Below are 21759 nucleotides of genomic sequence, written 5' to 3' on the forward strand. Positions count from 1 at the left end.
TGACCTTTTATTAGCCGACCTAGCCTTAGCTATCTTACTATCTCCGTTTTTAATAGATAACACTGTTAATTTTTTTTCACAGGTTTAACCATTCGTTTTAGTAAAAGGATTTATGTAATTATAATTTATTTTGTTGTGGATTGTTTTATCACTTAAAGTAATTTAAGAATGATTTATATCTTATACATTTATATAAAATTTTTAAATTGTATGATAAACATCTGTTCAAAAATCAATGGCTTCATCCATTACAAAATAGAGGGAGTATATCATAAAGTAGAGAGGAGGGCGCGCAAGCGCAACCAAGTCGCGACGTGTATGAAGTATGAACTAGATAGCAGCCTACCACGCCACCGCACGGTTAAAACCCATTTTTTTCTTGCTGCCGCTGCTGCTTCGGCTTCGCATCAGTAATCTTTGACCCGTCGCTCGCTCATTTCCTTGCGACCTTTGCCCACATTCTTCACGTTTTTACCTCCCCGCCCGCTACGAAACGCCTCTCCTCACCACGCCACGCCACGACACAACGATCTCCCTCTCGGCCTCCTGTGTCGCCGCGTCGGTATGAACTCCGAGCCGCCGCCGAGCATGGCGTCGTCGTTGATGGAGGCGACGGGCGACTCGGAGTCGGACGCGGCGGCGGTGGACCGCGGCAGCTGCCCTGCGGACGACGGCGACGCCGAGTCGTGCTGCGGGGGTGATCAGGATGGAGGCGGCGGGGCGGCGGCGGCTGGCTCCGTGGAGGCTTTGTCGTGGGAGCGCTGGATGCGGGAGTACTGCGCGGGCTACCAGCTGGTGGTGGCTGCGGACGACGGCAAGTGCGCCGCGCCGGCAACGGAGGATGATGTCGCCGCCGCCGGCGACAGCGACGCCGAGAGTGACAGGCTCTTCTGGGAGGCGTGCATTGCTCACGGCTTCTAGCAAAGCTGACATGCCTCATCGATCGATCGATCGATCGAAGGAATGGAAGGCTCCATTTAATTGCTCTTCTGTTCTTCATTTCATCCTTTTTTACTACACACTTAATTATTTCTCAGTTGTACCGATGAGGGTTTGCTTTCACAAAAGAAAGGATCCAAAAGAGTTCATATATATGTTGTGAAGTTAATTCCAACTCTAGTATAGCATCAGTGTTTCATATTCTTTTCACGATCTCTTTTAGATTTATTTTAATGCTTTTGAAGATAATATTTTTTTATACTGGTGGGGATTCTTTACTTTTGATGATCGTAAAAAAATTAACCTGTGACCTTTGGATGCAATCGTGCAGTTTAAAAAATTGATTGATATTGATGATCCCCCTAATCACATATATACCAGATCTTTTTTTTTGTTTGCCGTTTCCATTGACATTGTCTCCAATGTGTATGATGTCTTATCATTACATTTTTATTCACATGCCTGGTCATAGAGATCATTAAAAATATAATTATATAGAAGTATTTTTCAGGACCAATCTACAATTATCATCTTTACTAATCAAAGTGCTTTAAGATTTCAAGGTTTAAGTTTATACATCTGAAATCTATACTTTCTATAAAGTTATAGCCCACAATTAAATAAATTGTATATGATGTAAATATTTGCATAACATTTTAACAAATCTATCTATTATTTTTATAATTTTTAACGTATAATTATCAATATGTTTCACATAAAAGCACGGGTATCATTTGATTGTTTCATGATAAGTACTAATAAACTCTTATATTTCATTATTTGTGTTCCCTTTTTTACTCTGGTTGTCGAGAAAAAATATATTGAGAATTGCTAATTCCTGCAGTAAAGCGCGGGGAATTACCTAGTGACATCTATTTGTGAATCCTAAATATGTTTATACTTTTAAAACAACATTTTAAGATGTATAATTTTTAACTTTTCATCCAGATTATTACAAATCTACAATTAAAGCTATATTCGCATTGCACTTTTTTTCCTTTCTTTTTATAAAATTGGTAGGTTATTGTATATATTTTGCAAAATCACTGAGAATTGTTGTGTTGTTTAATGGACCTTACTTGGATTTGTTAATATATATGCCACCACACTTTAAAGGATGGTCGATCGTCACCTGTACATTTCACGACATTCTTATGATCCTAAGTTAAAATCGACGATATTACTATATATAAGCCGTTTATAAACCTAAGGAAAAGTTGTGCTGCTGGCAGATTGGTACCACAAAATCCACATGCAAGGACTGAAGGACCATCATCAACAAAAGTTCCATTGATCACGATTTCTGCCTTTTTTTTTTCCCATGCAACTTTCCAACGCAAGTAGGCCTTGCAGATAATGAAATATGATCGTGATCTAGATAAACATTATACAACGAGCCGCTTTACTAAAGAACAAAAGTTGCCCATTAAAAGCACTCCAATGCCTATGCGTCACGCCGGACTCCCGTGTCACCTCTCTCAGTGATCCGGGAGGCAAAGCCCGCCTCCCCAACCTCCCCAGCGCACGGTCGCCGGCCTCACGCCACCGGCAACGCTGCCACATGCGGCGGTGGCCGGTAGCAGCGACGCTCCCTCCCTTTCCTCCCTGCTTCTTCCTTTCCCCTTCTTCCTTCTCTCTATTTTTTCCCTTCCTCCCTTTCTCCAGATCTAAGGTGACCGGCGGCCTAGCCCTCCTCCCTACCCGGCGCTGGCGGCCTCTCGTCCCAGACCGGCGGCGAAGGCTGTGCGAGGGACGGCCTGATCTGACCACGTAGGTCTAGATCCGGCACCTCTCTGGTGGCTTCCGCACGTACTGGTGAAAGCCTTACTCAGGTTTGCCGATGCTAGCAACGGCGACGCTCTCGGGCGCCGTTCACTTTCTTGAAGGCGTTATTATTGGAGCCCTTGTTCAACTCCACATCAAGAGATTTCTCCGGATGAAAACCATAAATTCGTTAGGGTCGGGCGATGTTGCCATTCTGTCGGCGTGTCCTTGAAGGCTTCATTTTAGGAGCTTTTACCTTGTTGGATGGTTATGCTTTGTTCTTAGGTTCAGTTTGTTAATAGCAGGGTTTTTGCTAATTTTTCACAAATTAACTGAGCCATTGTAAGGCTTTTGGGTCTGATTTTTTTTTTAAATTAGATCAACTCTCTTCTTCTATAGTGGAATCGCATAAACTCCCACCCGTTCCCTCGAAAAAAAGAGCACTCCAATGCATCATATCTATAACAATGTCTATATATCTTAATTTCTTACGTATACAGTAAATACATAGTACTCTACTACGTTCATCAAAAAAGTGCATATTATAAGTTGCTTTGAGCTTTTCGTAGTCAAACTTTTTTAAGATTAAAGAATGATTTAGCAACTTATAGATTTTTAAATAAATTGTGCATGAAAAATTCAAAGTGACTTATAATATGAAATAAAAAATTGTGCATGAAAAATTATATGCATAATATTATAAATTTAGCACTATGTCTTACTGTAATATTTTCTCGAAAAAATCTTATTGTAATAAATCTATAGAAACAAACGATCAAAACAATACATAAAAAACTATGCACGAATGTTTTAGTTGAGTTATGAGAGTTGATGACCATACTTGGATATTTCCCTCATTTGAGGCTGAGGCCTACTTTTCTCGGTCACATGAACCCATAAAAAGTTTAGTTTATTATGAATACACCGTTGCAACACTGTTAACGACCAAATTTGGTAGTCCAAATATCGGATGTGAAGGAGGAATCGAGATGGAAATCGAGATAGAGATTGTCCCGGAAACAGAGTGAAGATCGGCTAAAGTCCAAATCGGTTACGACTAGGATCGACAGAGTTCGAGTTGGACGGGGTTAGCCGATTGAGCCGAATCCGACAATATGACACAGCATATGTTGTCGGTTTAGGTTGACGTACTTCATGATAATTGCCACGCATGGATAGAGTCTTGAGAAGTCAATTGTATCTATTAATTAGGATATTTTATATAATTTCCTTAGAGATATGTTTGGGCAAAAGTAGAGTTTGTTAGAGATAAGAGTCGTGTCCGATATGGACGTATTTTGTAATTCTCGGGTATAAATAGACCCGAGCCCCATGTAATTAAACGAACACACGTTCAATACAATCTCAGTGCATCGCCACCCATTTTACTTTCGTTTTGTTTCGACGAGTTCTTGCTTTTGGGTTGAGCTGCATCAGTTTTGATCTTCAACAAGAGGTAAAACTTGTTATGGCGGCTTGCGTTCTCGGGATTAGTGCTTCCATCTTTATGACACTCTAATTTTGTTTATGTAATTCGTCGAGTTATCATATATCTTACGTAATCTCTAGCAATATCATCATCTAACCTACAATCGGCCAACATCTGCTAATAGAAGGCAGCCGATTAGGTTAAATACTGATGTTGATCTAGATTATATAGGATATCTACCACTCTATAAAACATCCAACGACTTGATTGTCTAGATACTGCCTTTCTTTTCATACTTATAGCTGCATCAGTTGAGTTTGATCTTATGAGTCGTGATTAGAATTTCAATCTCTAGCTTGTCTTTGGTTGCCAATTAGGGTTGTATTGGGGTTTCAGCCGATCTTATCTTATTTAACTATATTTATCTTATATGCTTTATTGACATGTTAAATCTGCCCTTTATGTTAAGATCCTGTTGCGCTAAAAGTATATTAGGCTTTCTGTTTGATATATTCTACTTGCATTAATATCTTAATATAGAGTGGTATCGGAGTATTAGCCGATACATGCTAGATCTATCTGATTGGCTATGCTATGAACATAGATAGTCTTGTTGTTGGTATATATTTCGATCTAAGTGATTTATACTGTCTCGGCATGGTGACCGATATGTCCCAATCATTTGATTTAAGTATATATCGACATAAGGATTATATATTGTTAATATCTACAGCCGATTGAGTAGATTTAGTTCTTTCTTATTTATTCATGACTGCCGATCGATGCATATATGACATCGGCTCAAAGATAAATGATATGTCATCAGCATCCAGCTGATCGGCTATCTTTTATGGATTTAACCGCGGTTTTTTTGTCTTTGTTTCTTGTTGATTGCAGGATCAAATCAACTGGCACGCTCACACACCCAAAGGCAAGTTTTGGACCTGCACTGGAGTTAAGCAGATCTCCCAGGCCTCGTGTTTTTACATCAACAAACACACAAGCATATAAATACTCCTATAGATTTATACTCATATTTCAAATATAATCTACAAGGTGCATGTGTGTCGGAGGGTGCACTCCTCAAGCGAGGGATAGTGAGGCCCCCCTTGTTAGTTCGGCCGGGGGCCGTGGGTGAAAATCGAAGACTCGATGGAAGGTGTGACATAGAGGGGGTTGGGCCCCTCAGGAACGATGAGACAAAAGTGGTTTATACAGGTTCGGGCCGCTGCAAGCGTAATACCCTACTTATGTGTCTGGCTGATTGAGTGTAAGTTATAGATCACTTAAGTCGCTCAGACTCGAGTGTGAGTTCGCCCAAGAATCGATCTCTCCCCTCACCAGGCCTGGACCTCCTTTTATATCTCAAGGGGCTGCCACATGGGCCTAGAAAACTGCCTAGGGGAGAGCGAGGGCATTCACATTAAATGCATGTCTTGTTGCTTAACTTGGAAGCCACTCGCACGAGCGCTACGACATGGGGCCCATCAAATCCAACTGCCTGACACGGGGGGCACCCGTGTCATTCATCATTAATGAGTGAAGACTTCTGGGTCTTTACTTGCACGGGGAAACGGAAACCCTGCTTTGACTAGGTGAGATGTACTGACTCCGGCTAGGATGAGAGACTAACAAGCCTCTCATCATCACGACGTGACAGAGGCCGCATGACATGCAACCAGTGCGTAGACGCACTATCCCGATCCCATCGGTCATTCGACCGGTCAGGCGTACCACACGTTGCATTTAAGGCAGCGTGGTGCGCCCACTCACGCCGCCTTAAATGCGGTTAGGTGGGCTTTGGGCGCCCACCTAACCGCGCACAAGCGGCGTCATGCGAAGGGGGTCGGGGCAGCCCGACCCCAAGCATGGAGGGGGCGGGGCGGTCGCCGCCCTACCACGGGCCCGACCCTCCTCGAGGGAGTGCCACGTGGGTACCGGCAGCCTCCTCCCTCTGGTCCTGATACCCCCGGACACATATCACCGACAATGTGAATTTTAAAATATATAATTAGCTTGAATTTAAACTTATCACCAGTCTCCCTCTCTCCTAAAACTTATCACTAGCTGATGTCCCTACTTCGATGTATTTAAGCATCAGTAGCATAAATACTTTAACTCATATTTTTCTTGATTTTAATTGCCTTAATACTTGTGCCAACTCAGAATAAGCCATATATTTTTTAAATGGCAAGAGGCTTATTTTGGTAGGGGAAAAGAAAGAACCAAATGTTTTTTATCCGTGGCGAACCAATGATGTTACCTAATATCATTCAGAAATAAAGAAAAACATGCATAATGTCATAATTTTTGCAAGGTATTTGACCGCTAGGCACATAGTGATGCAAAACTTGTTGGCAAGTGCCCACAAATAATGCCAGCTTAGCGGTACTTGTGTCATGAAATCTAATTCTGAACTCTCTGTAAAATCATATCCAACATTTGTTGAAGTTGCCTTCTGAGATCGTTCACTTTATCATCGCACGAGTCACGAGACAGATCATTTATATTACATTAAACAAGAAAATGAGATTCTCAGACGAGCAGGTCCTTCATTTATCATCAAGTAAATTCATTCCGTGTGCACAGGGGTGAAAAAGGGTTTAAAGCTTGGAGGACTGCTCATCCGCTGAAGAGTATCCTTTGAGCCATGTTTTGTGTACATGTGTTATCAGGAAGCCAGCAGGGGTTTCAGGCTGATATTATTGAAAAAAAAAAAGTGAAGTTAAACCTGCGTTTTTAGATCATGCAGACATGCTAACGATGCAAAATTGCAACGGGATTCAGTGCAAGACTGAGTAGAGATGATGTACCTTTACATTCAGCGCAAGACTTGTCAAACAGCACAACCGCGCATCACCTAAAGTAGGAATGTGTTAAAACTTTCAGGTGAGAATCATTTGTACAAAAAGAATAAAATAACAAAAATTATAGCCTGTCATCAAGGTTATGTGTTGTGCTCTGCTCTCTGTTAGACAGTAGTTGTGCTCTGTTGTCTAGACAGTACAGAGAACAATACAAGCTAATATAAATCATATATCAGTTTGCAGCATAGACATCTGAACCACAAGCATCAAAAGAGAGTAGATGTTCAATCATGCATCCAGGTAAACATGGAAATCCATAAATACCATACTGAAAATTTTTAGTGTTTTTTAGTACAGAGAATCATATTCAATTTCAATCAAATATTAGAGTTTCATGTGTGTTTGCCACTCCAAAGTTTCGTACTTTGAAAAATGTAGACTCCAAAGAATGTATTATCATTGATGCCGGTCTTCTACAACTTTGGACATATTTTAATCATTTATATTCATTGGGTGTACTTGCAGGGTCTTCTTTGTCCCTAGCCGAGACAGCTGGTTCTCTTCTTGGCTTTGGTCCAATTTAAATCGTATATAAAATAAATTATTTTTTATTGAGGAGTATGTTTTCTTACTTTTATTTACAAATGAATTGCACTAGACTGCATATGTGTAATGTATTATGACATTTGTACGTACAGATGCAGAGTTGAATATGTTGTCAATCTTTTCATAAACTATTGCCTAAAACCTTCATATAATTTCTGGTGTGTACGAGGATATACTACAACACACAACAAAATTAATAGATTGAAGTGACATGTCTAGAGAAACCTACAAGTGAAAAAATATGATTGAACAAGCTAAATTGTGTAAGTAAAACATTAAAGAAATTTGAATGAAGTGTAAAAAATATCATATAAGAGCTAATTCACTCATTCTACACAATTCTAAGGACTAACCTTCTGCCTCCCACAAGTCAAATCTGACCAGCCAACTGTCTGAACCAGATTGTGAGACAAATAGTCTGTCCACCCATGTTCGGTATTTTTTCCCTTGTTTCTCACCATAACATGAACTCAATGCATCAACAGAGGCATGGAGAGAACATTCAAGCCCAGCAGGTTGAATGATAACACCATTTGCATGCTAAGACAAACCAAAAACAAATAAAAAATCAGTTAACTCAACAATATAATACGTCAGACCCAGTTCACTTTATTAATTGGAAATATAACTTCTTTTCCAAAATTAGAAGGTTCTGATAATTTCTTTTGAGGTAAAAGATAAAACTGATTTTGAAAAAGGTTACAAATTATTTTGAAGAAACATCACACTGGGCAGTGATGTACTTACAGTGATATTTTTGAAGTACTGTACAACTGAATCTGATTTTGGAACCTCAGCCCTGCGCCACTTCTCATAGAGAACGTAAAACTTTACAACAGCATCTGTAGGTTTGATATGGTCCTCCTTAACATAAGGAAACCCCACATCTCTTGGAGAAACACTAGGTCCTAGTTTGAAGTGTCCAATAGCTTCGATAATACCAGCGGCACACCTCTCAGTTGCATGAATAATTTTAGGGTTACCCTTCGCATTTTCTGCATACCACTGAAGCAATTCCTCTTGGGCATTGCTAACCTGAAAAATTTAAAAAAAGATTGCAGTTACAGTAAACTTATATTCAATCTGGCATGAACTTTGTTAGACACTTCATGAAATTTATTGTATACTGACCATGACACCATGTACACCAGGGATGCTAAATAATTCTGCATCATTACCAGAGTCCCCACAAACAAGAGTATTGTTGGGTGGTTTTCCACAGGAGCTTAACTTCTTAAGCAAATATGCAAGTGCTTGACCCTTCCCAGCGCCCTGAGGTAATATGTCAAGGTCTTGGCCACCACTGTAGATTATTTTAACATCAAGCTGTTTACAAGAAATATAGCAGTTAACATAATACGAAAACAAACCATAAATAGTTCTTAAGTTATCCAAAATTGAAACAAGCTAACATCAAGTCGAATGTTGCCTCACCCCGCATTTCTCCATATTACCGGAGAGAGACTTTATCACTTCCTGAGCACTCTTTTTATCAACAAAAAAGCTGACCTTATGTGGACGCTGTTCTGTCTCTGGCTGTATCCATGCAAATGTACGGCAATAGAGCAATGTTACTAGTTATTTTAGCCATCAGATTTTCGAAATAATTGTAGATTAACAGAATCAGATGTGAAATATTGAACGTGCCTGAAGCTTCAGCTCAGAAAACTTAGCTGTCTCCTCCACAACTACATTCCTGTCCCACTTATTGTTCAGATATTCCTCCCAACCATCATCAGGAACCATTGCCTCACCATATGTTATCTCAGTCCCCACAGACATGATAGTGATGTCTGGAGTTAGCATAGGCTTCTCTTTCCTCAATTCCTTATAAAGAGTAGGGGATCTTCCAGTTGAAAATACTAGTAGAGAATCCTGACAGTAAACGGACTCCCACAGGGCGCCAAATCTAAGCAAGGATAAGTTCTCCTCATCGTGATGATCAACCTGCAAGTTTGAATTGAAGAAGGATTAAAACGACATATAACAGGCTGCAATTATCTCTGAACAAGTCTAAGATATGAGTTGAAAAACACAAACCATCGTGTGGTCAAGATCTGAAACGATCATAAGACGTGCAGAACCACTGAGCTTATCCATTTTAGCAACCTGCATATGATGATGGTTGTGAGCTTGAGAGGTCTTAAAGCTCTTGAGCAGAACACTAAAAAGAGACCTTCTGTTTATGTTCCAAGCAACGGTGCCAAACTGTGCCAGGTCCTAAGCAGTGGTACCAAATTGTGCGGTGGCATTTTACCAAGCAAGTGAAACACCTGGCTTTTTAGGTAGCAACTGAGAGTTCCTAGGAGACATGGAAACAGCTGTTTGTTTTTATTTTCTTTCTTCCATTTCCTAACACCTCTATAAATTTGCAGTTTTAACTGTGAATAGTAATAGTCATAAACAGTAAATCAACTTGCAGTCCAGGCCATTACTCAAAAAAGCATACTGGATTCGTTTCGAATAAGGCATAGGGTATAACAAATATATATATAAGTCTTCAAGTCTTTTGATAAATATTATATAAAGCTCACTTGGTGTTAAACAAAATGTATATGTAATTCATTGGAAATTGTTCCTTTTATCTTTTGGTACAGCTAAACCAGCAAAGGCAAGGTGATAAACTTGAAAACTATCCCCTGGTTCAGTTGAAAATGTTAGAGCACGCAGTTACACACTTACACTAGATGGGCTTGAGTCATTCAATATAAAAAAAAAGGAAAATGCCAAACGGGACAAAGAAATTCAGGACAACACGATTCTTTGAAGAAGCTCCCAATTTCCAGAAGAATTTAATTCCAAGCATCGACTTTTGACAGAGGAGTGAAGCAGGAAGTGAAGTACTAAAAGATTGGCGTTGCGCGAATAGCAATGCAGTGGTCAGTGTCGACCTACACCATCCTATGATCCTATCCTAGCATCTTCTTAATGTTAGCAACAATAAGAAGAAAATGAAACAATCCTCTATAGATTTTACAATCCATATAGTATCTTCTAACAACGCGGATAACCACCCTGCATCATTAACGATGTTACGATGCGATAAAAAGAAGAACACACAGGACGCGTGTCGATTAATAAAAGAGAGTTGATATCTCTTCCTGGAAGAAGAAGCAATGCACTGAACACGAACATAATATCACACCACGGTCACGCAGTAAATCCCCCAATCCTACCAGAAGAAATGCACACAAGCAGCGATGAGCGATCGCCCCCCTACTGGTATCCAATCCAATCCACCGATGAGGTGGGGGATGGGAGTGAGTGGGACGCCGATCTCCAGGGAGGGGAGAGCAGGAGGGGGTGCGGGCGGTGCTCTCACCTGAGGCGGATCGCTGGGGGGCGGCCGCCGCGCCGGAGGATGGACACGGGGCTCCGCGACGGGTGGAGAAGCAGCGGTTCTTCTTCTCTCAGGAGTCAGGAGAAGAGATGGGGGGCGTGGCAGTGGGCGAGGCGAAGCGCTTTTTTTCCCTTTTCGTCGCGAGAGAAAATTGAGAATTTCGGTGGTGGTGCGGCGGTGGCGGTCGGTTTGGTGCGAATTGCAATCCGATGCCGATGCGATATGCCGCGAATGATTCGGCGGAGGTGCTTGTTCGGTTCAGTACCTCAAACGATTCCATAATTTTGGCACTTAACCGAACAATTTGTTTTTTTTTACTGATCCAAACAGTTCGATTTTTTTAAAAAAAACATACAAACAATCTAAACTTAAATTTAAATTTGAAATTGCATTAAACAGTGTATGCAAGAAATCACTTCACTTTTACTATTTTCGAGGATTTTTTGTAAGCGTAACGTGTGCTCTTAAAATATGTTACTGAATTAGACTAATTACATTGTAATTACATAGTTGCAATGTAATTTCTCTAGCTATACAGGTAAATTTTGTTAAATATGTATATAACTTTTTATCTTTATTTATTATGAATGAAATTTAAATATGTATTTTTTATAAATCAAGCTACATCATTTTTTTATCTCGTTTAATAATTTTATTGCCTTTGAATTACATACTGTCTTAGGACATCCACAATAGCACAATGTACACTAAAAAGTAACCATAAGCAATAAATGCTGCTATAGTACAATATATTTAACATTGTGGAGTCAGACCACAAATCATGCAATAAAACTAGACTTTAAGCTTAAGGTATGGCCACAAAGCTACAAAATATAATACTTTTAATGTTTTTCTGTTCACACCAATAAAATATACATGTCAGTTACTACAGATAGTAACTACTTCTACTAGCCGTTGGTGCTCTTCCATTTGAGTTGCTCATTTGCTTTCCTAGCCATTGGCTTCTTACAACATTCTTGTGCTACCTACGAAAGGAGGCACAAGTGAGATGAACAGCATATTGATCCATTCAGTTCCCCTAGATACTAAGTGGAGCCTTTTGTTAAGCCAAACAAGTAAGCAACAAATAGTGATGTCCAATACTCCCCATTCTACCCAATTTCCCACAAGTTATCCCCAAAACTTGAGACCTAGTTTTCTCTAAAATTTCCATCCTTTTGGTCCTCTAAGCAACTACCAACTATATGGACACCCTTCAATCTTTTAAGGTGCTCACCAACAAGATTATTATGCGCAAACTACTCTAGGAAGCTTTAAAGGTTTTCAACTTCAAGAAAATCTAGTGTAGTCATCTATCCAAGCATTTGGATTTGCAGCCTATAGATCACAATTTGGTATGCACTATAGTACTTCAACTGGGGCTGCAGCCAACACTTCTTCACATGGATGAGCTTTTCCATACCATACAAGATATAAGGAGAAACAAGTAGTTGAGATTGAAGAGGCAAGTGAAAGCAGTGAAGAAGGAAGAAGAGGGACACGCATCAATTGGACTGAAGATGACAATATACGACTAATGAGCTCTTGGTTAAACAACTCAGTTGATCCCATCAAAGGCAATGACAAAAAATCATATTAGTATTGGAAGGCTATAGCTTGAGAGTTCAACACCAGTATTGCCTAGCAATGGGCACAAAAGGAACCCCAAGCAATGCAGAACACATTGGGACAATGTCAAGAGAGATGTCACTAAGTTCTGTGGATTTTATTATAAAGCTAGAAATACTTTTACTAATGGGTATTCTGATGATATGATAATAGAGAAAGCCCGTGAATGGCACAAAAGTTAGAACAACCAAAATACTTTCACCTTGGATTATATGTGGAAAGATCTTAAAGAACAACCTAAATGGTGTAGAGTCCTTGAAGAGAGTAGCCATAATAAGAGGAACAAGATTTCTGAATCAGGAGCATATACTTCATCATCGAACCAAGAAATAGAGGAGAAAACAGAGCGCAAAGAGAAGTGCCTTGAGAGGCAAAAGGCAGCAAAACAGAGGAAAAAAGGAAAAGGTGCTCCATCAACTTTGGGGGACAAGCCAAGTCAAAATATGGTTCTCTTTCATGAAGCTATTACAACTAAAGCAGCAACATTGCTAAAGGCCGCAGAAGCAACACTGATTGGAGCAGAAGCAAAAATAAAAGAGAACGCAATTGCTAAAAGAGAGGAGGCAAGGGTAGAAAAATACCAAATGTATTTAAAAATTGATGGAGAAGGATACATCAACCTTCAATGAAGCAAAACTGAAGAGACATGAAGATGTGTTGGACCAATTAGCTAGAGAACTTGTTGAAGAATAAATGAGCAGCAAGCAATGTTTGCAACTATGCTTATTTTATAATTTCAATGTTTTTGTCATATATTAAAATTATGGATTGTGTTGATGGTTCTATTGTGAATCTATTCGTATTGTGCTATGGAATATATTAATATAAGTATGGTGTAATACTCTATATATGGAATGAAACTACAATATCCTAAGTACTTCCTATGCTGAGTTCGGTAGCCAGAGTTCCCAACTCACTCTCCTCTTTTTCCGTGCGCACGCTTTTCAAACGGCTAAATAGTGTGTTTTTTGCAAAAAAAATTCTAAACAAAAGTTGCTTAAAAAATCACATTGATCCATTTTTCAAAAAAAATAACTAATACTTAACTAATCACGCGCTAATGGACCACTCCGTTTTCCGTGCAACAGTGATTAGTTGCCAACCCTAGCAGCCGAACGCAGAGTTTTCTTCTTACCATGACTATGTGAAAAATATGTCGACAGCCATACATATACTCCCTTATTGAAATATGATGTGATTATTGGATGTTTATACTATGGATTTTTCAAAATCTATAGTTACCAATCATATTTTACTAACAATTTTGTAATATTTGAAAACAGGAAACACCTGAAAATACATATAAAATTTCAGTTATTTTGGATGGTCAGATATGTGCACCATAGTAACATTCTCCTATCTTCTATACCACCTCCTCTGTCCCACCTCCGCCCATTAAAAGCACCTCCTAACCAAGTGCTGACGCCTGGCAATTTCGGTGCTAGCAAGGCTAGCCGGACTTACCTTCTTCACCTTTCCCCCCCCCCCATCTCTCCTCCTCCACAAGCCGCACAGTAGCAAGGCATCCTGCACCGACAACTTCCTTGTCTCATATATCTCTCCAAGGCATTCTGCACCGATGTCTTCCTTGTCTCATGTATCTCTCTGTCATCAAAGACGTCACCATCGCTCACGCCTCCTAACCACTTCGGGTCTAACTCCCTAGATGTCGAAGCCTGCCCACCATACTCCTCCAAAACCATGGCTTCGGCAGTGCCACCGCCGTCTCTACACGCCTATGCTTCGTAAGTCTAGGAAACTTCCCCTCCCTCCCTCCCCTAACCCTCCTGTCCTAGCTCACCCTGGAACATTGAATTCCATGTTCTCTGTCGGAGTTTTAACACGCTGATGCTACAATCTGAAAGTCGTTGTCGCCACCGCTGGTGAGTTACTCATTCCCCTCCACAAATTCAATGCTAGGTTAAATATGTTACATGATGACAAAACCCAGTAATTTAAAAGTTACAGATAACACTTGAAACATCACCAAATGAGAGTATGAGTCTGTATATATACTGATGACATGATGACATCCAGTTGATCCTTCTTTTTTTTCTGTATGTCTTATCCATTTCCAAATGATACTGTAGCAATCTATCGCTCATGGTCTCGGAGCGGCACACGCAAGGCAGGGACAAGCAGGAGGTCGGAGCGCCGCCGCGTGGTGAGCCCCAACGCCTCCGTCATGTCCAGCTCGCCGGGAAGCATCCCGCCGGGCAGCTCCCAGTCGAAGTGGTACAGGAGGGCGGCGAGCGCGAGCTCCATGTTGGCCAGCCCGAACGCCATCCCGGGGCACATACGCCGCCCGGCGCCGAACGGTATGTACTCGAAGTCCCTCCCCTTGAAGTCGGCGGCGCCGACGCCCTCGAACCTCTCCGGCGCGAACTCCTCCGGCGAGTCCCAGTGCGCCGGGTCCCTGCCGATCGCCCACGCGTTGACGAGCACCATCACGCCCTCCGGCACGTCGAAGCCCATCACCCGGCACGTCTCCCGGCACTCCCTCGGCAGCAGCATCGTCACCGGCGGGTGCAGCCGGAGCGACTCCTTGATGACGAGGTGCAGGTAGGGGAGATCGCGCAGGCTCTCCTCGGTGACGCCGTCCTGCCCGGCAACGGCGAGGGCTCGTCGGACCTCGTCCTGCGCCTTGCGCATCACCCTAGGGTTCCTCATCAGCTCCGACATGGTCCACTGCAGCGACGTCGCCGCCGTCTCGCTGCTCGCCACGAACATGTCCTGCACAAAAAGAAGAGGAAATTGAACTTTTTAAGTGGGGAGGTAGCTGATCGAGCTGAACTCGGCTTACGATGATCACGGTCTTGATGTTGTCGTTGGTGAGGGCGGGATTCGTCTTGTCTTGGCTCTGGATCCGCAGGAGGACATCGAGCAGGTCCTCCTCGGCGCCGCCGGCGGCTCTGCTCTCGTGATGCTCCTGGAAGATGTCGTCGATGAAATCCATCATCTCCTGTCGCTCCCGCTTCATCCGGCGGGGCATCCGGCTGACGAGCATCGCCGCGCGCGACGACGGGAAGAGGTCCGGCAAGCACTGCGCCGGCAGGAGCTTCATCCTCCGCTCCAGCATCCGCAGGAACGCGGCGCGGTTCTTGAACCTGCTCCCGATGACGGCGCGCACCGCGGAGTCCGCCACGTACGCCGAAATCCGCTCGCTCAGGTTCACCGCTCCCGTCGCCCCCGGGGTCGTCAACGCCGCCACCGCCGCCACCGCCGCCACGGCGCGGAGCAGCCGGCCGACCTCCTCCTCGCGCACGGCGCGGAAGGACCGGACGCGTCGCGCGCTTAGGAGCTCGAGGGTGCAGATCCTGCGGAGCGTCCTCCACCCGTCGCCGTAGGGCGCGAACACGACGCCGACGCTGTCCGCCATGAGGACCTTCCCCGTCGGGGTGATGGGCCGCGTCGCGAAGGCGAGGTCGTGGGTCTTGGTCACCTCGCGCGCGGCCTCCGCGGTGCAGGCGACGACGACGCGGAGCTCGCAGAGGCGGAGCAGCATGAGCGGGCCGTGGCGGCGGGCGAGGTCGCGCATCGCGCGGTGCGGGAGCGCGCCCGCGACGTGGTGGAGGTGGCCGATGACAGGGAGCGCCCACGGCGACGGAGGCAGCCGGCCGCCGCCGCCGCCGCCATGCCAGAGCGACGAACGGGTCAGGCAGAGGAAGGGGACGGCGACCAGCAGAGCAAGGAGAAGTAGATAGAGAGGAAGCTCGGCCATGGTGATTTCCCGTCGCAATTCGTCCGCACGTGCTAGCGTGTTGTGCCGGTCATTACTCATTAACACTCATCGGGTTAGAGCAAGTTTAATAGCATCGCTAACTATTGAGTATTGACTAAGCTAACATGCATACTATATAGTATAGATTATTTTTTTCCTCACTATCTTTACCCTTTACTACTTAAAAAATTCGTAGTGGTGATGGTGAAGCCAACGTAGACATACGTATAGACTCCACACCCGCGCCTCCCCCTCTCACGACCGCACTCGCGCCTACCCTTCTCATGCCCGCTCCCGCACCAGCTAAAAACGCCCTGCACCGCCGCCACAACCACACCGCCGTGCCGCTCCGCCGCCCCTCTGACGCCTGCCGCCGCCGCTCCGTCGCAAATAATACCTCACGAAATAAACTCATAAATATAATAGTCGCATACAATAAATTTATACACTCCATTAATATACTTTATAAATTTATATTTTCTTGATACCAGAGGGTAAAATAGACTTTATGATGTGAATTTAACGGTCAACTAACGGTCAACTGACGGAAGGGGTATAGAAGGGATCCAAACTGAAATTTAGGGGCATGGGAGAGAATGAGCAAATCTCAGGGGTATAGAAGGGATTGGGTGAACTTTCAGGGGTACACAGGGAATTTTCTCTTTAAGTAGTGTAGGGTGGTTCAAACAGATCTTAAAAATACAAGTGAATTGCTATGACAACTGGTAGATAGCATATGGTCCTCATATTCTAGCAAGTGGTCCCCTTTTTGTCTCTTGGTTAGTACAACACCCATGAATATATATCTCAACCATCATCAACTGATTCAGACGGCTCACAAAAGGGTCACTAGATAAGAACATGCAGCGCACACGCACTGGATAGATTTTACCAATCGATTTATGATCATTTCAAATAATCATATTCATCAAAATTAAACCATTTAAGAGGACTATGGTTTAACATAAAAAGTATATATCTGCAGTCTCGCTCTATAGTTGTAATACCCCTAAAAAATAAAAGATAATGTTTTTGGTTTATTAAGATAGCCACAATTAGTTGAATAAAGTTCCTTTGTAAGTGGGCAAGTTAGCTTGGGTCAAGGCCCAAGAGCCCAGCCAAATCCCTTACCCCCACCTAAAACCCTAGGGGAGAGGAACCGAACCATCCCCCCTCCCTTCCCCCATGACGCCGGTTGTGACTCCTCCACCTCCTATACTTAGTTTTGCTTCCTCTCCTCTCTAGCAGACCTTGCTCTCCCTAGATCTCCACCTTCATAGCTTGGATCAAGAAGCAAAGTGGAAAAATGGAACGTGGAGGAGGAGAAAAGTAGAAGGAGGGGTTAGATCGGAGTTTCCCCGCTGTTTCCCGCGGGATATAAAAGGAAAACCCTAGGTGAGGTTTATCCCCTTGTGCATCAGTTCTGGGGTGAATTTAGTGGTTTAATTCGTGGTTAAAGATGGTTAGAGAAGAGTTTGGACATTGTGAATCGAATTGGTAGTTCTAGCTAGGCTGGGCAGATTTATAGTGCCTCTGTTTTCCATCAATTACATGGTCAAAATGATATATTCTGAACAAAGTGTCCACAGAAACGTTGTAGATAACATCGTGATCTATCTTCTGACCAAAGGGAATGATTTTATCTCAAGTGGTATAAGCGATATGAATTTTTGAGTATGACTATTGCTTTTTTTGTCAAAATCTAGATAGTTGTAGATTGAATTGTTTTTGGAGAGGTTAAACAGTGGAATCAATCAGGCCCCTTAGAGTTTTCTGTGAGCTTTCCATGTTGGTAAAGTACACTTTGATCGGATGGGTAGAACTCCGGATATAGTTGTTTTCTATGTACCCTCTGAAATTCTGTACAGATTCTGAAGCCTGCATTCAAGTGTGAATTAGACCATTTAAATGGCAGAACAAAAAAGTGCTTTCTACATAAAAGAACTAGGTCTTGTTTTGTAGATTTCTAAAATGTATTTTTTTTTGCAGTCATAGCCTTTTTATATTTCGGGATATAAAGGTTTGAAGTAGTAATATTGTTTATAGTTCAAGTGGCATTCCTTGTTATTGTGTTTTGGTGGGATGAAGCAGTAGGTGCAACTTTTGTCGTTACTTTATATGCGTGTTTGAGTGAATATGCTGAGGTTGACTTGTGAATAGGTGGTGATGCTTGGTATTGTCTCTTCGTTGTTAGAGGCAAGTAAATGTAGCGGTGGTTTGCTACCGCTTTGACTTGTTATTTTATTCTACCTCTACTTTGAAATTATATATCATCAACCAAGATACTTTTATATGTTATACAAAGGATTTACCTATCCGAGTCATACTTATTGATTTACATTCTTATGGTTATGCTTTATGCTATTGGAGATAATTATGTATATTGGTCTCCTATGTAGGAATGCAGTTGTCGTATTATTACTCTAGAATTCAACCTACATTCGCGTCACATTTGCTTGGATTTGGATTTATGCTACGAACCTATGGTTGCGACCGTACCGGTACATCATCGTATATTGTCGTAATACGATGCAGCTTCACACCTTGTTGGGTGTGAAGGTAGGAGTTCATATCATTGCATTGCATACACACATATTGCAGGATGCTATGGAAATCATACAGTCGAAGACATCTTTGAGAAGTGTTTTCTTCTCTAGGATTTGTGAGGATGTGGATTTTATTGATAAGGTTATGATGTTTTAGTACTTGGATGTTCAAATTGTTTTCATGTGAATCATAACTCGATATTTAATTAACTATACAATGAATCTATGGTTTAAATAGCTTGTCAAAGCCGTTTGCTTGCCGAGATTTATTCTCACCACCTTATAGCCTTTTCAGGTACTCGGTCGGATATGTTTGCACGAATGGATGGGAGTAGCTACACCACTGCACATTATGATATCACATAGTTTATAAATGTTGTGATTAGGGAGTAAAATTAGAGTTTGTTGTTATAGTGGATTTATTAAATACTATAGATATTCACCATGGTTTATCTACCATTCTTAGTTTGTTCATATGTGTCAGATTGTTGCCATCTTAGATCCTTGTATCTATATGTCGAAGCTTCCACAATAATTTTTTTATAACAAAAAGAATCTAATGCAAAAATTTCATCATTTTCACATGGTCGTATGGTTCTTTAGTGGCATCCCAGGCTTTTGGGAATTTCTGGGGTGTTACAATTGGTATCAGAGTGTAGGCTTTAGATTCTAGGAAAAACAATGATTAACTTGACACACATGCACATATAGGATGGCTGTGGGTTTGCGACTTGCATCCAACTATTATTTTTGTATTGCAAATGATTATGATTCCTATATTTCTTAATGCCTGTTGTAGATGTTCCTTATCTTGTTGTATTGGTACCTTGATGTGGATTATATCGTTGCTCATCTGCGTAAATAGAGTTACCTTTCCATATGCTTTGTACAAGTACACTTGTGTTAATTTTTCACCATGGTTGTTTGTCATCATTAAGGCGTTGTATGTATGTGTGTGATCTTGTGTTGCCTTTCACTATGTTTTTATTTGTATATCATTAAGATTTTGTATTCATATGTGATGACGATGCTAAGAGGTTTTTGTTGTTGCTCTTGTCTGTTGGGCCTGTTTTCTTTTCCTACATAGTAAGTGTAATAAAACAATGTATGTGTGTCGAGTGCTAGTGCCTTCTATTGTTCTGTCTCAATTGTTAGGGTCACAACTATCCATTTTGAGAAAAATATTTGAGTGATAGATGGACTAGCCACCATGCCATGCATCTTAACTACTTGCTAGGCTGGATATTTGTTTGAGTGCTCTTTTTAGTGATGATATTTTCAGCCAATCACAATATCATAATAGGGGGTTGGACTTGAGTGTTCCAAGAGGGCTGTGAGGGATAGATGAAACCATATTTCGATGGAATGTTTGCTTGATGCTTTGAGAACGAGTGTACAAGTCTAATGATTGGCATTATCATGTTATTCTGTTTGGTTAAAGTTTTTATGGTGGTTGATATGCTTTAATGTTTTGTTTTGTATAATGTTTGTTTTGAGTGGCCACAAAGGTATCTTTGCTACTGATTGGTTAGCTGTTAGGCTAGTTGATTGTTTGATGGGCATTTGAGGTTATGGTCTACATATTATGTAAAGGTTGTTGGTGTGTTCATTGTACTCTTCTTTGTGTTTGTTGTTGGTATTTCTTAACGACATTACTAGAAATATAATTCCCAGCAATTGCGCAGAAATACTTCTGATATATTATGGTTACAGAGTTCATCCGCAGAAACACTTTCACCCGAGAGTATTCTAATGGTATCGTATTTATTTTATCCCGTGGGAAGATCATGTAGAGAGAACATTGACTAATAATTTATATATTACTTGTGATGATCATATTCTAAGCAGAGGTTAAGATAATCCAAGGGTAGAGTGATACACAAGCATTCACTACTCATTCTCATAATATATCATCTAAACTAAGTGGAAAGAAAAGAGGAAGAAAATCTATTCCTATACTTCTAATATACATAGTATACATACATTCTAGTTAACCGATATACTAGCTAATACCATCTATCCGATGCCCTCCTGGTACTTCGAGAAGCCACCCCTGACTACTGAGTTCCTTACGACAGCCCGTCATGACCATACAACCGGGGCTAAATACGAAGGAATACCCTCCCTAGGGAATTAACTTAAGATTATATACCGGCGCGGAGGAATACCCGTACTGAGCTGTCACCATCAGCGGCCCACCTCTCATCCGCAATATATAACCCCAAATAATGATATCCCGTAATCTAGACACCACGCCTAAACTACCAGATACTACTCTAATACATCGTCATGACATAGAGTAATTGCATAAGCAAACATTATACCCGCACCAAAGCATCTCCCAGATAAGCTAACCGTATATTCAGTATAATATGGACATAATGTAAAGTAGGTACTCATATACTCGGAAAGTATTTCAATACCATAAATTTATATAAAAGAGTATTCTAATAAAATTACAAAGCTTACAAAAGAGAAGAGAAAAGCTACTAGAGCCATACCCGAACTCTTCCGAAGGCTCCGGACTCCTGATTTCTACTCTATTCCTATTCCACCAGCTAGATACTACTAAACTAAACTTGAGGGGAATGAGAGAGCTACTAAACTAAACTTGAGGGGAATGAGAGAGCTATTACTTAAGGTGTGTGAGTGAAGTGAGAAGGTGAAGTCCTTATATAGAGGTAGTTATGTCGGTTGTGGAAGGGGAATTGTCCGAAGTGCCCTCCAACCGTCATTGGGATGCAATCCTGGACGTCCACGCCGAACCTTGCATCCAACGGTGCTAGGATGGGTTCGGCCGAACCATGGGCTAGGTCTTCCCGGCCCATCTTCGGCTGGCGGCCTCCTCTATTGCTTCACTATGTAGACTTGTAAATTTTGGCCCAATTCATCGTGTCAATTCTAAGTTTGTGGCCCATTCATACATCAGTCTGGTTATCGACAACGTCCGATTGATTTATCGTCTGAGTTGATGTCGA

The 21759-nt window shown here is 41.9% G+C and overlaps 3 protein-coding genes across 3 annotated transcripts; 1 reads left to right on the forward strand and 2 right to left on the reverse strand.

The window, feature by feature from the left end:
* Window positions 1-394: 394 nt before the first annotated feature.
* LOC127752398 (uncharacterized) lies at window positions 395-1120 on the forward strand. Its single transcript, XM_052286647.1, has one exon. It carries the CDS (start codon window positions 565-567, stop codon window positions 919-921), a length of 357 nt encoding a protein of 118 aa, XP_052142607.1. The 5' UTR covers window positions 395-564; the 3' UTR covers window positions 922-1120.
* A 5229-nt stretch (window positions 1121-6349) lies between these two features.
* LOC127780661 (probable sucrose-phosphatase 1) lies at window positions 6350-11035 on the reverse strand. Its single transcript, XM_052307599.1, has 9 exons — window positions 10868-11035; window positions 9586-9654; window positions 9193-9492; window positions 8980-9081; window positions 8677-8871; window positions 8293-8580; window positions 7899-8085; window positions 6946-6992; window positions 6350-6828 (listed from the first exon to the last, which is right to left on the reverse strand). Exons 2-9 carry the CDS (start codon window positions 9643-9645, stop codon window positions 6736-6738), a joined length of 1272 nt encoding a protein of 423 aa, XP_052163559.1. The 5' UTR covers window positions 9646-9654; window positions 10868-11035; the 3' UTR covers window positions 6350-6735.
* Window positions 11036-14390: 3355 nt separating this feature from the next.
* LOC127780651 (desmethyl-deoxy-podophyllotoxin synthase-like) lies at window positions 14391-16295 on the reverse strand. The gene is made up of 2 exons (XM_052307589.1): window positions 15318-16295; window positions 14391-15247 (listed from the first exon to the last, which is right to left on the reverse strand). Exons 1-2 carry the CDS (start codon window positions 16293-16295, stop codon window positions 14609-14611), a joined length of 1617 nt encoding a protein of 538 aa, XP_052163549.1. The 3' UTR covers window positions 14391-14608.
* Between the last annotated feature and the right edge of the window lie 5464 nt (window positions 16296-21759).

This window comes from Oryza glaberrima, chromosome 1, assembly GCF_000147395.1.
Source record: "Oryza glaberrima chromosome 1, OglaRS2, whole genome shotgun sequence".
NCBI classification, from domain to species: Eukaryota; Viridiplantae; Streptophyta; class Magnoliopsida; order Poales; family Poaceae; genus Oryza; species Oryza glaberrima.